The sequence below is a fragment of the Oncorhynchus mykiss genome, chromosome 2, assembly GCF_013265735.2.
Source record: "Oncorhynchus mykiss isolate Arlee chromosome 2, USDA_OmykA_1.1, whole genome shotgun sequence".
NCBI lineage: Eukaryota > Metazoa > Chordata > Actinopteri > Salmoniformes > Salmonidae > Oncorhynchus > Oncorhynchus mykiss.
This window is the reverse complement of record NC_048566.1, coordinates 103,226,203-103,239,859: the sequence shown is the minus strand read 5'-3', so window position 1 is coordinate 103,239,859 and position 13,657 is coordinate 103,226,203. Positions and strand designations below refer to the sequence as shown.

Below are 13,657 nucleotides of genomic sequence, written 5' to 3'. Positions count from 1 at the left end.
CTGATACAGGTAACAGGTTTAATAAAGGACTGTTACAGCTAACAGGTTTGATAAAGGGCTGATACAGGTAACAGGTTTGATAAAGGGCTGATACAGGTTTGATAAAGGACCGATACAGGTAACAGGTTTGATAAAGGACTGATACAGGTAACAGGTTTGATAAAGGACTGATACAGGTAACAGGTTTAATAAAGAACTGATACAGGTAACAGGTTTAATAAAGGACTGATACAGGTAACAGGTTTGATAAAGGACTGATACAGGTTTGATAAAGGACTGATACAGGTAACAGGTTTGATAAAGGACTGATACAGGTAACAGGTTTGATAAAGGACTGATACAGGTAACAGGTTTGATAAAGGGCTGATACAGGTAACAGGTTTGATAAAAGACTGATACAGGTTTGATAAAGGACTGATACAGGTAACAGGTTTGATAAAGGACTGATACAGGTTTGATAAAGGACTGATACAGGTAACAGGTTTGATAAAGGACTGATACAGGTTTGATAAAGGACTGATACAGGTAACAGGTTTGATAAAGGACTGATACAGGTAACAGGTTTAATTAAAGGACTGATACAGGTTTGATAAAGGACTGATACAGGTAACAGGTTTAATAAAGGACTGATACAGGTCAGAGACTCCAGTCAAGTTATAGACTGTTCTCTCTGCTCCCACACAGCAAGCAGTACCACTTCAACCCAACCGACATGTGCAAATGACCTCCACTCGCCTGTACCTCCACACATTGACTCGGTACCCTTTATATATATATATATATTTATGTATATAGCCTTGTTATTTTATTGTGTTACTTTTTATATATTTTTTTACTTTATTTTATTTAGTAAATATTTTCTTTACTCTTTCTTGAATTTCATTATTGGTTAATTAAAACCTCTACAGGAATTGTGGGTCCCCCACAAGACGGTTGAGCTAACGTAGGCTAATGCGATTAGCATGAGGTTGTAGGTAACAAGAACATTTCCCAGGACATAGACATATCTGACATAGGCGAGAAAGCTGAAAATCTTGTTAATCTAACTGCACTGTCCAGTTTACAGTAGCTATTACTGTGAAATAATATCATGCTATTGTTTGAGGAGAGTGCACAGTTATGAACTTGAAAAGTTATTAATAAACCAATTAGGCATATTTGGGCAGTCTTGATACGGGGCGGGGCGGCAGGGTAGCCTAGTGGTTAGAGCGTTGGACTAGTAACCGGAAGGTTGCAAGTTCAACAAACCCCCGAGCTGACAAGGTACAAATCTGTCGTTCTGCCCCTGAACAGGCAGTTAACCCACTGTTCCTAGGCTGTCACTGACTTGCCTAGTCAAATAAAGGTTAAATAAAATAAAATACAACATTTTGGTTCTTTGGATCAGTGTAAAAATTTGCACATACACTGCTGTCATCTAGTGACCAAAATTGCACCTGTGCTGGAATAATACATTATGGCCTTTCTCTTGCATTTCAAAGATGATTGAACAATTTTATTTTTTTTAAACCCGTGTTTTTTTCTTGGTATTATCTTTTTACCAGATCTAATGTGTTATATTCTCCTACATTCATTTCACATTTCCACAAACCTCAAAGTGTTTCCTTTCAAATGGTATCAAGAATATGCATATCCTTGCTTCAGGTCTTGAGTTACAGGCAGTTAGATTCGGGGATGTCATTTTAGGTGAACATTTTGAAAAAAAGGGTCCGATCCTTAAGAGCTTGTAAGAAAGCAAAGTCTACCTGTTGTATTCAGCATTTCACGGTAAGGTCTGCCTGTTGTATTCAGCATTTCACAGTAAGGTCTACCTGTTGTAATCAGCATTTCACGGTAAGGTCTACCTGTTGTATTCAGCATTTCACGGTAAGGTCTACCTGTTGTATTCAGCATTTCACGGTAAGGTCTACCTGTTGTAATCAGCATTTCACAGTAAGGTCTACCTGTTGTATTCAGCATTTCACGGTAAGGTCTGCCTGTTGTATTCAGCATTTCACAGTAAGGTCTACCTGTTGTATTCAGCATTTCACGGTAAGGTCTGCCTGTTGTATTCAGCATTTCACAGTAAGGTCGACCTGTTGTAATCAGCATTTCACGGTAAGGTCTGCCTGTTGTATTCAGCATTTCACAGTAAGGTCTACCTGTTGTATTCAGCATTTCATGGTAAGGTCTACCTGTTGTATTCAGCATTTCACAGTAAGGTCTGCCTGTTGTATTCAGCATTTCACAGTAAGGTCTACCTGTTGTAATCAGCATTTCACGGTAAGGTCTACCTGTTGTATTCAGCATTTCACGGTAAGGTCTACCTGTTGTATTCAGCATTTCACGGTAAGGTCTACCTGTTGTAATCAGCATTTCACAGTAAGGTCTACCTGTTGTATTCAGCATTTCACGGTAAGGTCTGCCTGTTGTATTCAGCATTTCACAGTAAGGTCTACCTGTTGTATTCAGCATTTCACGGTAAGGTCTGCCTGTTGTATTCAGCATTTCACAGTAAGGTCGACCTGTTGTAATCAGCATTTCACGGTAAGGTCTGCCTGTTGTATTCAGCATTTCACAGTAAGGTCTACCTGTTGTATTCAGCATTTCATGGTAAGGTCTACCTGTTGTAATCAGCATTTCACAGTAAGGTCTACCTGTTGTATTCAGCATTTCACGGTAAGGTCTGCCTGTTTTATTCAGCATTTCACAGTAAGGTCTACCTGTTGTAATCAGCATTTCACAGTAAGGTCTACCTGTTGTATTCAGCATTTCACGGTAAGGTCTACCTGTTGTATTCAGCATTTCACAGTAAGGTCTACCTGTTGTATTCAGCATTTCACAGTAAGGTCTGCCTGTTGTATTCAGCATTTCACAGTAAGGTCTGCCTGTTGTATTCAGCATTTCACAGTAAGGTCTGCCTGTTGTATTCAGCATTTCACAGTAAGGTCTACCTGTTGTATTCAGCATTTCACAGTAAGGTCTACCTGTTGTATTCAGCATTTCACAGTAAGGTCTGCCTGTTGTATTCAGCATTTCACAGTAAGGTCTACCTGTTGTAGTCAGCATTTCACAGTAAGGTCTACCTGTTGTAATCAGCATTTCACAGTAAGGTCTACCTGTTGTATTCAGCATTTCACGGTAAGGTCTACCTGTTGTATTCAGCATTTCACAGTAAGGTCTACCTGTTGTATTCAGCATTTCACAGTAAGGTCTACCTGTTGTATTCAGCATTTCACAGTAAGGTCTACCTGTTGTATTCAGCATTTCACGGTAAGGTCTACCTGTTGTATTCAGCATTTCACAGTAAGGTCTACCTGTTGTATTCAGCATTTCACAGTAAGGTCTACCTGTTGTATTCAGCATTTCACAGTAAGGTCTACCTGTTGTATTCAGCATTTCACGGTAAGGTCTACCTGTTGTATTCAGCATTTCACAGTAAGGTCTACCTGTTGTATTCAGCATTTCACAGTAAGGTCTACCTGTTGTATTCAGCATTTCACAGTAAGGTCTGCCTGTTGTATTCAGCATTTCACAGTAAGGTCTACCTGTTGTATTCAGCATTTCACAGTAAGGTCTACCTGTTGTATTCAGCATTTCACAGTAAGGTCTACCTGTTGTATTCAGCATTTCACGGTAAGGTCTACCTGTTGTATTCAGCATTTCACGGTAAGGTCTACCTGTTGTATTCAGCATTTCACAGTAAGGTCTACCTGTTGTATTCAGCATTTCATAGTAAGGTCTACCTGTTGTATTCAGCATTTCACAGTAAGGTCTACCTGTTGTATTCAGCATTTCACGGTAAGGTCTACCTGTTGTATTCAGCATTTCACGGTAAGGTCTACCTGTTGTATTCAGCATTTCACGGTAAGGTCTACCTGTTGTATTCAGCATTTCACAGTAAGGTCTACCTGTTGTATTCAGCAGACATAAGGAAGCAATTTGTGAGTGTTTTTGTTACTTGGTGTAATGCTGCTAAAGGCATTTGAAGGCTGAATGTGACATTCCAGTAGTTGTTGGTTTGTTACTGTATCTACTTCACCCCACGTTGACTGTAGTGAGTTCTCGTAAACCATTTCTCTGACGTCAGAACACTCAAGAGACAAAGCACAGACCCAAAACATTGGGAGTGGCACCGGCCCAAAACATTAGGAGTGGAACAGGCCCAAAACATTAGGAGTGGAACAGGCCCAAAACATTGGGAGTGGAACAGGCCCAAAACATTGGGAGTGGAACAGGCCCAAAACATTAGGAGTGGCACAGGCCCAAAATATTGGGAGTGGAACAGGCCCAAAACATTGGGGTTAGAACAAGGCCCAAAACATTAGGAGTGGCACAGGCCCAAAACATTAGGAGTGGAACAGGCCCAAAACATGGGAGTGGCACAGGCCCAAAACATTAGGAGTGGAACAGGCCCAAAACATGGGAGTGGCACAGGCCCAAAACATGGGAGTGGCACAGGCCCAAAACATTAGGAGTGGCACAGGCCCAAAACATGGGAGTGGCACAGGCCCAAAACATTAGGAGTGGCACAGGCCCAAAACATGGGAGTGGCACAGGCCCAAAACATTAGGAGTGGAACAGGCCCAAAACATGGGAGTGGCACAGGCCCAAAACATTAGGAGTGGAACAGGCCCAAAACATGGGAGTGGCACAGGCCCAAAACATTGGAGTGGCACAGGCCCAAAACATTAGGAGTGGCTAACAAGCTGTTGGTTTGAAAGCCAGGCATTGCTTGCAGGTCATCCAACATGGAACAGAAAAACAGCTGGATTTCTAACATTTTTATTAGATAATATTAACATTTCTCACCACCACACAAGGCGGAACAGAGTGCTTTGTGCTGCAAAAATATCACATATTCAAAAAGATTAGCTGGCTAGCCAGATCAACAAGTCATGATTTTAAAACTAAGCGGTGCTTCATAATTGACACATTGCTGAATAAACTAGTTCATTTAACTTTGTCTAAACAGCTGACGAGATTGCCTAGTGCGTTGCATGCCCCAATGATTGAATTGAACATTCATATGAAAAGTCATTTGGTTAACATTTGAACATTTAATAAATAAAACGTTATACTCACATTTCATGAGGTTGTCATTTATCTAGCTAGAAAGTATTCTCCCAGGAAATGGCGAATGAGAATGCGGTGACCTCATAACGCTACGCGCCTCAAAGATAATCCCAATGAATGGAGATAGTCGACTCATCTGAAGTCACATTCGCTGACTGTAATACTTCGACAGGCATAACTTGCTAAAAATTATTTTAAGCACAGAATACAGATCCACAAGCACTTTTTTCTGAATACGGAAATCCACGTTCCACAGTTGTAAATGTTAGGGATGTCTGAACAGCCTATGTTTGTTCACATTGTAGTTTTATTTGTGAGCTTTGTTGAATATATTTACAGATAATGGGATGTATTGGTGACATTGGCAAGAAAATATGATCTCTGAATTCTCCGATCGTGTGGTTTCATCCCATCACTTATTGCTGTACAATGAACATGATTTACAGCTGTGAGGATGACTGCATCAGAGACCATAAGAGACAGAAAGATCAGCTTATGTAATGTAACACCTTACAGAGTATTCAGACCCCTTGACTTTTTACACATTTTCTTACGTTACAACCTTATTTTAAAATAGATTTTTTTTTCAAAACGGGAAAAAAAAATCCATATCAATCTACGCACAATACCCAATAATGACATCACAATACCCAATAATGACATCACAATACCCAATAATGACATCACAATACCCAATAATGACATCACAATACCCAATCATGACAAAGCTAAAAAAAAAAATATTTTTTTGCAAATTTATTACAAATAATACAAACGGAAATATCACATTTACATAAGTATTCAGACCCTTCACTCAGTACTTTGGCAGCGATTACAGCCTTGAGTCTTCTTGGGTATGACGCCACAAGCTTGGCACACCTGTATTTGGGGAGTTTCTCCCATTCATCTCTGCAGATCCTCTCAAGCTCTGTCAGGTTGGGTGAGGAGTGTCGCTGCACAGCTATTTCCAGGTCTCTCCAGCGATGTTTGATCAGGTTCTGGCTGACCAAGACCCTTCTCCCCCGATTTCTCAGTTTGGTCGGGCGTCCAGCTCTAGGAAGAGTATTGATGGTTCCAAACTTCTTCCATTTAAGAATAATGGAGGCCACTGTGTTCTTGGGGACCTTCAATGCTGCAGACATTTTTTGGTACCCTTCCCCAGATCTCTGCCTCGACACAATCCTGTCTCGGAGCTCTATGGACAATTATTTAGATGGTTTGGTTTTTGCTCTGACATGCACCTGTCAACTGTGGGACCTTATATAGACAGGTGTGTGCCTTTCCAAATCATGTCCAATCAATTTGAATTTACCACAGGTGAACTCCAATCAAGTTGTAGAAACATTTCAAAGATGATCAATGGAAACAGGATGCACCTGAGCTCAATTTAGAGTCTCATAGCAAAGGTTCTTATATAAATAAGATAGGGGGGGGGGTTCTATAAATTTGCTAAAATATCGAAAAACCTGCTTTTGCTTGGTCATTATGGGGTTTGGTGTGTAGATTGAGAGAATAAGACTTTAACGGTCAAAGTAAAAAAGGATCTGAATATTTTTCATTCTATATTCTCAAATACCTCATGCCCTCACCGTAGTGAGTTTAAACTTTAGGCCAGGACAAACTGCCAGTTGGTCAGCAGTATCTTAATCCCCTTGATAACAGTCACGGCTGACGTAGCGGGGTTAAACTTCAACGTGTGAGCGTCTCCTTTTGTACACCTCTCTCTGAACACGTAGACGGAGCCGTTACAGCTGGCCACCTTCCAGAAGGACGGCACACAGCTCCACACCTCGGGGAAGCGTAGCCTGGTGAAGCTCTCCAACAACGGGTTGTAACACACCAGGGAGTCCCCCTCTGCTACGATGAACAGCAGATCCATGTGGGCGGCGGCGTGCATCACTCCCGCCAACGGCAGAACGTAAGGCTTCAATTGGCACTTCTGAGTCTTCGTGTCGAAGCACTGGATGAGTCGTGACGGCTTGGTGAAGAAGTCCATGTCATTCTCTTCCCCCCCCAGTATGTAGATGGTTCCTCCCAGGTTAACCCCCGCCGCCCCGGACACCGCCGTATCCAGCTGGCTAGTCTCCGTCCACACGTTGTCCTTCACCGTGTAGTAAATCACGGCGTTGGACAGTGTGTCCTGGAGCGTCTTACCTCCCAGACTATAGACGGCATCCTGGAGCGAGACTGAGACCATGGTGTGGCTGAGACGATCTCGGGGCAGCGGGGCACAGCGCTCCCAGTCCATGGTCTGCATGTTACACTTCCACATGCGGCGAGGGATGGACCCCCCTACCACGTAGAGGTCCGGCCCGTGTTTACAGGCTGCTGTGATCTGGTGACACAGGCTGTTCTGGCCGCTGACGCTGATGGCATCGTCCTCGTCACAGTGCAGGGAAATGGCCAGGGAGTGGGTCCTCGTCTCCTCCTTACCTATCAGGTAGATGTGCACCTTCTCACCGATCTCCTGCAAAGACACAGTGAGGGAATCAATAGTCACTACATGTATAACTAGAATGATATATACTAAAATTGTAGTGGAAAAAACAAACATTTGTGTCGGTGAACATGTTTTAGCTACGACCTCCGTAAAACTGGGTGCATCTCAAAAAAACTCCCCCCAAAAAGTCCCCCTAATCTGATAGAAATATTACAGACGTGCAGTGGAGTTCAGGGTTCTAGAATGAGAACACTGTACCTTGAGGTTCTCCTGGAGAACAGTGGAGAACTCTTCTCTCTCCACCTTGTTGTGGTTGATCCAGGATTGGATGGCGACCGTGGGGTTCTGAGAGGTTGGAACACCGTCTGGACAACAGAAACACGGGTAAGGGCCTGACAAAATGGCCGCTGTGGCATTACCCAGGTGGGTGATAAATATGGTGGTGGGGTAAGTTTCCCCCCATTACTATGTAAATCAAATCAAACAAGAAATCCATAAGTACCTTTGATAATGTCCATGAGGAGACAGAGTGGCAGGTTGAGGAACTCATCAGTCTGGTGAAGTTGGACCAGGTGGATCTTAGCACAATGTTTGGCTGCAGTATACAACTCCTGGTCACTGTGCCTGTCTGCCAGCCACATCACCTACAGCAGGAAGAAGTCAATCAACTGACAGTACTTCAAAAAGCTACCGTGTGGAACAAGATGACAAGATGAATACAATTCACATTTCTATCTGAGTCCTTCCTATCTACAAAGGGAACACACATGTGCTCATTAATTCAGACACCAATGATTGGCTGTATCAGGTCCAGGAAATAGAAACGCAGCCAATCAGCTCACCTGTAGGCAATTCTTGACATCTACGGTGCGTGACAGGAAGCGGGAGCATTCTTCAAACAGAGCAGTCAGCTGGTACATGTCAGCCATCTCATAGGTGTCCTGCAGCTCCTCCACTGTCAGCTTCACTGTCCCGTGGTAGATGTAGTCAACCAGCAGCTGGAAGACTGATGCGCTGTATAGAAAATAGACTTCATTGTCCAATTGGTGAGAAACAACTCATTGAGCAGTTTATGGGTCAAGTGCCATGTGCAAAGGGCACAACGGCAGGCGATGGCACCAGGGATTAGAGACCAGCAGCCCTACCTGACGTCCTTCAGTTGGATGCTACGTGTGTGAGCCTCTCTCAGGTTGGATGTGAACATGGATCTAAAGAAGCTGCTCTGGGCTGACAGTACCAGGCGGTGCAGGTTAAAATCCCTCCCCTCCACCTTCACCGTCACGTCAGCAAACAGGCCGTCCTGAAGACACAGGGATATAAGATGGAGGAACCGTCAATGTCATCATACCTCCAAAACTAATGCTGCACTGGGAGACAGACTTCAAATGAATGGAGCATATATGATTCCTTGGTCCTTTCTCAATTAATCTTTCCTTGATTACTCACATCCTCTCTCCTTGCCTCCTCTTCAAACCCCATTGGAGATGAAGGCCTGAGGGGAGGGAACCTTCACCTCTTATAAGTTTTGAGGAGATAGGATGCGAGGAATCAGAGAAAGTTGAATTGAGATTCCTTACCTGCAGACATAGGTCCATGATGCTCTGCACCACACGGCTGGAGTGGGAGCGGTCTGTAAAGGTGTAACCTAGAAAGTAGTTCTCCTCTGCCACCAAGGAGCCTGCTCCTACGCTCTGTCCCCCGAACCTGGCCCTGTCCCCACTGGACTCCATCTCACCAGCTAGCAGGATTAGGCTACATGAGAACCATCGAGAAACACAATAGTTAGTGTGTATAGTTAAAAACACTGCCGGTTAAGACAACTACAAAATAACTAAAAAGCAGACTATAGACTACGAATGTGCAGAGATTTAAAAACCTGCTGGTTCGTGTTTCTATGCGAACTGAAATCACACTGGTTTTAACTGGACTAACGTTATGTATTATTTCGGTTTACGAAACCAGAAAAATAGATAATGCTCATTCATTGGCTGTCAGTAAAAGTTAGTTACTGTAGCAAGCGAAGCAACCAAACGGTACAAATCCTTACCGCGCCACTATTCTGACACCAAACACGCCGAGTTGTTTAACTAACAGTTTAATCAATATCAGATTCTGGTTTAAGATATCATTTATTGGCTAGTAAACCTTTTCAGCCTACCTTTGCTCCACTATCTGATCTATTTCATCATACGGAAGACGGCGTAATATTCACCGGAAGTAAACAAACCTTTTTCCTGGCCAGCTCAGCTGATGCTGATGCCAGAGATAGGTGCTGCCACTGTGTGGTGGAGATATGTTACAACAGTCTACTTCATTTTTTGTGTGTGTAAATCGCAGGTCTCCAATCCTGGTCCTGGGGCACACAGGGTGTACCGAACTTTGTTTAACTACTACACATTCAGTCATAGGCTTTAGTGATGACCGTAGTTGAATCGTTGAATTGGGTGTGTAGGCCTACTAACGTGATGGAACATAAGCCTGCACACCCAGTAGGTCCCTTAGGACCAGGAAGGAACAACTATGCTGTAAACTTATGAGCCAACTGGCCCTCATGCCTTTTTCCTAGGTGGAAGAATGTATGGCATTCTAGCCTAGACTCGTGGCTATCGGACTGAGTTTTATTGAAGAGTAGCAAAGGATAGAAGGAGACAGTGAAATCATCATGCAATCAGAGGTATACAGTCATAAAAGAGAGATGGTGGCAAAACCTCGACCAAGAGTTTTCATATGGGTCACCGTAGCGATGGTGTGGTGTCAAGATCTTTTAGAAGGTGAGTTATAATTGTTTTTAAACTAACTTTGAATGAAAGATATGTTGTGTTTTGAATGCAATGCATTCATAAATGGATATAAAATAGATGGATTGAATATCAAGATTTACATTCGCATGTATTTAAATACCGCAACAGGTTCTAAGTGGAAGTTGAGTTAAATTAAGTCCTACATTTCTGAGAGTAACATTATTCATTTTTATCATGAAAAGACCAACTTTCTCTCTCTTAGATGTGTCTGGTGCCGTACATGGCGGTCTTCCTTCCCAGGGCTTGGGCCAATCCATCACCGATTCAAACCTGATGTTTGAGGTTGGAGTTCTATTAGCCTGGTCCCAGATCAGTTAGTCAGTCTGGTCTTGTTGACAATTACCATCAAAGTCAGCAAGAAAGAACAAACAGATCTGGGAACAGGCTTCATTTATATGAGCATATTGTATTTTCTCTTTTGTAGTTTCTGTTTTGCCCCACCATCTGTTTCCTCAACTTCTTTCTTGTACATATGTTATTACACTACCTGACCAAAAGTATGTGGACACCTGCTCATCTACACTACCTGACCAAAAGTATGTGGACACCTGTTTCATCTACACTACCTGATCAAAAGTATGTGGACACCTGCTCATCTACACTACCTGACCAAAAGTATGTGGACACCTGCTCATCTACACTACCTGACCAAAGGTATGTGGACACCTGCTCATCTACACTACATGACCAAAAGTATGTGGACACCTGCTCATCTACACTACCTGATCAAAAGTATATGGACACCTGCTCATCCATTAATATGAAGTTGGTCCCCCCTTTGCTTCTATAACAGCCTCCACTCTTCTGGGAAGGCTTTCCACTAGATGTTGGAACATTGCTGCAGGGACTTGCTTCCATTCAGCAAGAAGAGCATTAGTTGGGCACTGATGTTGGGCGATGAGGCCTGGCTCGCAGTCGGCGTTCCAATTTATCCCAAAGGTGTTCGGTGGGGTTGAGGTCAGGACTCTGCACAGGCCAGTCAAGTTCTTCCACACCGATCTTGACAAACCATTTTTGTGTGGACTTCGCTTTGTGCATAGGGGCATTGTCATGCAGAAAGAGGAAAGGGCCTTCCCCAAACTGTTGCCACAAAGTTGGAAGCACAGAATCATCTAGAATGTAATTGTATGCTGTCGCGTTATGATTTCCCTTCACTGGAACTAAGAGGCCGGAACTATGAAAAACAGCCCCAGACCATTATTCCTCATCCACCAAACTTTACAGTTGGCACTATGCATTGGGGTAGGTAGTGTTCCCCGGCATCCACAAACCCAGATTCGTCCGTCGGACTGTCAGATGGTGAAGCGTGATACATCACTCCAGACAACGCATTTCCACTGCTCTAGAGTCCAATGGCGGCGAGCTTTACACCACTCCAGCTGACGATTGGCATTGCGCATGGTGATCTTAGGCTTGTGCGTGGCTGCTCAGCCATGGAAACCCATTTCATGAAGCTCCCGACGAACAGTTATTGTGCTGACGTTGCTTCCAGAGGCAGTTTGGAACTCGGTAGTGAGTGTTGCAACCGAGGAAAGGCGATTTTACGCGCTTCAGTACTCAGCGTTCCCGTTCTGTGAGCTTGTGTTGCCTACCACTTCGCGGCTGAGCCGTTGTTGCTCCTAGACGTTTCCACTTCACAATAACAATACTTACAGTTGACCGGGGCAGCTCTAGCAGGCCAGAAATTTGACAAACTAACTTGTTGTAAAGGTGGCATCATATGACGGTGCCACGTTGAAAGTCGCTGAACTCTTCAGTAAGGCCATTCTACTACCAATGTTTGTCTATGGAGATTGCATGGCGGTGTACTCGATTTTGTACACCTGTCCGTAACGGATTTGGCTGAAAAAGCCGAATCCACTAATTTGAAGGGGTGTCCACATACTTTTGTATATATCGTGTATCAAATCAAATCAAATGTATTTATATAGCCCTTCTTACATCAGCTGATATCTCAAGGTGCTGTACAGAAACCCAGCCTAAAACCCCAAACAGCAAGCAATGCAGGTGTAGAAGCACGGTGGCTAGGACAAACTCCCTAGAAAGGCCAAAACCTAGGAAGAAACCTAGAGAGGAACCAGGCTATGAGGGGTGGCCAGTCCTCTTCTGGCTGTGCCGGGTGGAGATTATAACAGAACATGGTCAAGATGTTCAAATGTTCATAAATGACCAGCATGGTAAAATAATAATAATCACAGTAGTTGTCGAGGGTGCAGCAAATCATGTGTATCTTCCCACATTTGATTCTTACCTCTCCATACAGTTCTTGTTGGGTGGAGTAGAGATCGACAAAGACAACAACATCGCTCTGCTGGACCTGGAGATGGCATCTATGAGGCAGGGACGAGCTTTCCTGGCTCACATCAACGACAACATCCCCAAGACGCTCTCTTCTATGGAGCAGATGGTGAAGGACCTGGAGGACAAGAGAGGGCCTCTCCCTCTCGCCCAACCCCGCTTTGAGAGCCTCATCCTGGGCATGGTCTACTCTGCTCACCAGGCCAAGCTCCAGGAGAGAGAGAAGGACCAGGAGAAATGGGGAGAGGTGCTGATACGTCTGGCTAATATTACAGTCAACGAGCTGCGTAGACTGGAGACCATCACAATATTCACTTAGATTAAGATACAGACTGTTCATTAGCCTGGTCCCAAGCTTGTAATTATCTTTTTTAATACAGTATACAAAAGGATATATACAGTAGCAGTCAAAAGTTTAGACACACCTACTGATTCAAGGGTTTTTCTTTATTTTTTACTATTTTCTACATTATAGAATAATAGTGAAGATATCAAAACTATGAAATAACACATATGGACCAAAAGTAACCAAAAAAAGTGTTAAACAAATCAAAATATATTTTAAATTCTTCAAAGTAGCCACCGTTTGCCTTGATGACAGCTTTGCACACTCTTGGCATTCTCTCAACCAGCTTCATGAGGTCGTCACCTGGAATGCATTTCAATTAACAGGTGTGCCTTGTTAAAAGTTCATTTGTGGAATTTCTTTCCTTCTTAAAGCAGTTGAGCCAGTCAGTTGTACTGTGATAAGGTAGGGGTGGTATACAGAAGATAGCTCTATTTGGTAAAAGACCAAGTCCATATTATGGCAAGAACAGCTCAAATAAGCAAAGAGAAACGACAGTCCATCATTACTTTAAGACATGAAGATCAGTTAATACGGAAAATTTCAAGAAATGTGAAAGTTTCTTCAAGTGCAGTCGCAAAAACCATCAAGCGCTATGATGAAACTGGCTCTCATGAGGACTGCCACAGGAAAGGAAGACCCAGAGTTACCTCTGCTGCAGAGGATAAGTTCATTAGAGCTACCAGCCTCAGGTAATCGGCAATCAACTGCACCTCA

The 13,657-nt window shown here is 43.3% G+C and overlaps 2 protein-coding genes across 3 annotated transcripts; one reads left to right on the top strand and one right to left on the bottom strand.

The window, feature by feature from the left end:
* Positions 1 to 6,442: 6,442 nt before the first annotated feature.
* kbtbd4 (kelch repeat and BTB (POZ) domain containing 4) lies at positions 6,443 to 9,711 on the bottom strand. Of its 2 annotated transcripts, none has more exons than XM_021578896.2 (7): positions 9,654 to 9,711; positions 9,073 to 9,247; positions 8,641 to 8,795; positions 8,338 to 8,509; positions 7,998 to 8,139; positions 7,754 to 7,860; positions 6,443 to 7,522 (listed from the first exon to the last, which is right to left on the bottom strand). In XM_021578896.2, the coding sequence occupies exons 2-7, from the start codon at positions 9,223 to 9,225 to the stop codon at positions 6,662 to 6,664; spliced, it is 1,590 nt and encodes a 529-aa protein (XP_021434571.1). In that variant the 5' UTR covers positions 9,226 to 9,247; positions 9,654 to 9,711; the 3' UTR covers positions 6,443 to 6,661. The 2 variants fall into 2 exon arrangements, with proteins under 2 accessions (XP_021434571.1, XP_036817287.1); XM_036961392.1 differs by having other exon boundaries at positions 9,543 to 9,677.
* A 319-nt stretch (positions 9,712 to 10,030) lies between these two features.
* Positions 10,031 to 13,028, top strand: LOC110501379 (protein FAM180A). Its single transcript, XM_021578910.2, has 3 exons — positions 10,031 to 10,266; positions 10,499 to 10,578; positions 12,560 to 13,028. The coding sequence occupies exons 1-3, from the start codon at positions 10,158 to 10,160 to the stop codon at positions 12,911 to 12,913; spliced, it is 543 nt and encodes a 180-aa protein (XP_021434585.2). The 5' UTR covers positions 10,031 to 10,157; the 3' UTR covers positions 12,914 to 13,028.
* Positions 13,029 to 13,657: the final 629 nt, after the last annotated feature.

Excerpts from the sequence above, each read along its gene's own strand:
- kbtbd4 (XM_021578896.2), bottom strand. The coding sequence starts at position 9,225 with ATGGAGTCCAGTGGGGACAGGGCCAGGTTCGGGGGACAGAGCGTAGGA. Across the intron at positions 8,796-9,072 it reads TCATGGACCTATGTCTGCAG|GACGGCCTGTTTGCTGACGT; the intron begins GTAAGGAATCTC and ends CTGTGTCTTCAG. Across the intron at positions 7,861-7,997 it reads CCTCATGGACATTATCAAAG|ACGGTGTTCCAACCTCTCAG; the intron begins GTACTTATGGAT and ends TCTGTTGTCCAG.
- LOC110501379 (XM_021578910.2), top strand. The coding sequence starts at position 10,158 with ATGCAATCAGAGGTATACAGTCATAAAAGAGAGATGGTGGCAAAACCT. Across the intron at positions 10,267-10,498 it reads GTGTCAAGATCTTTTAGAAG|ATGTGTCTGGTGCCGTACAT; the intron begins GTGAGTTATAAT and ends TCTCTCTCTTAG. Across the intron at positions 10,579-12,559 it reads ATTCAAACCTGATGTTTGAG|TTCTTGTTGGGTGGAGTAGA; the intron begins GTTGGAGTTCTA and ends CTCTCCATACAG.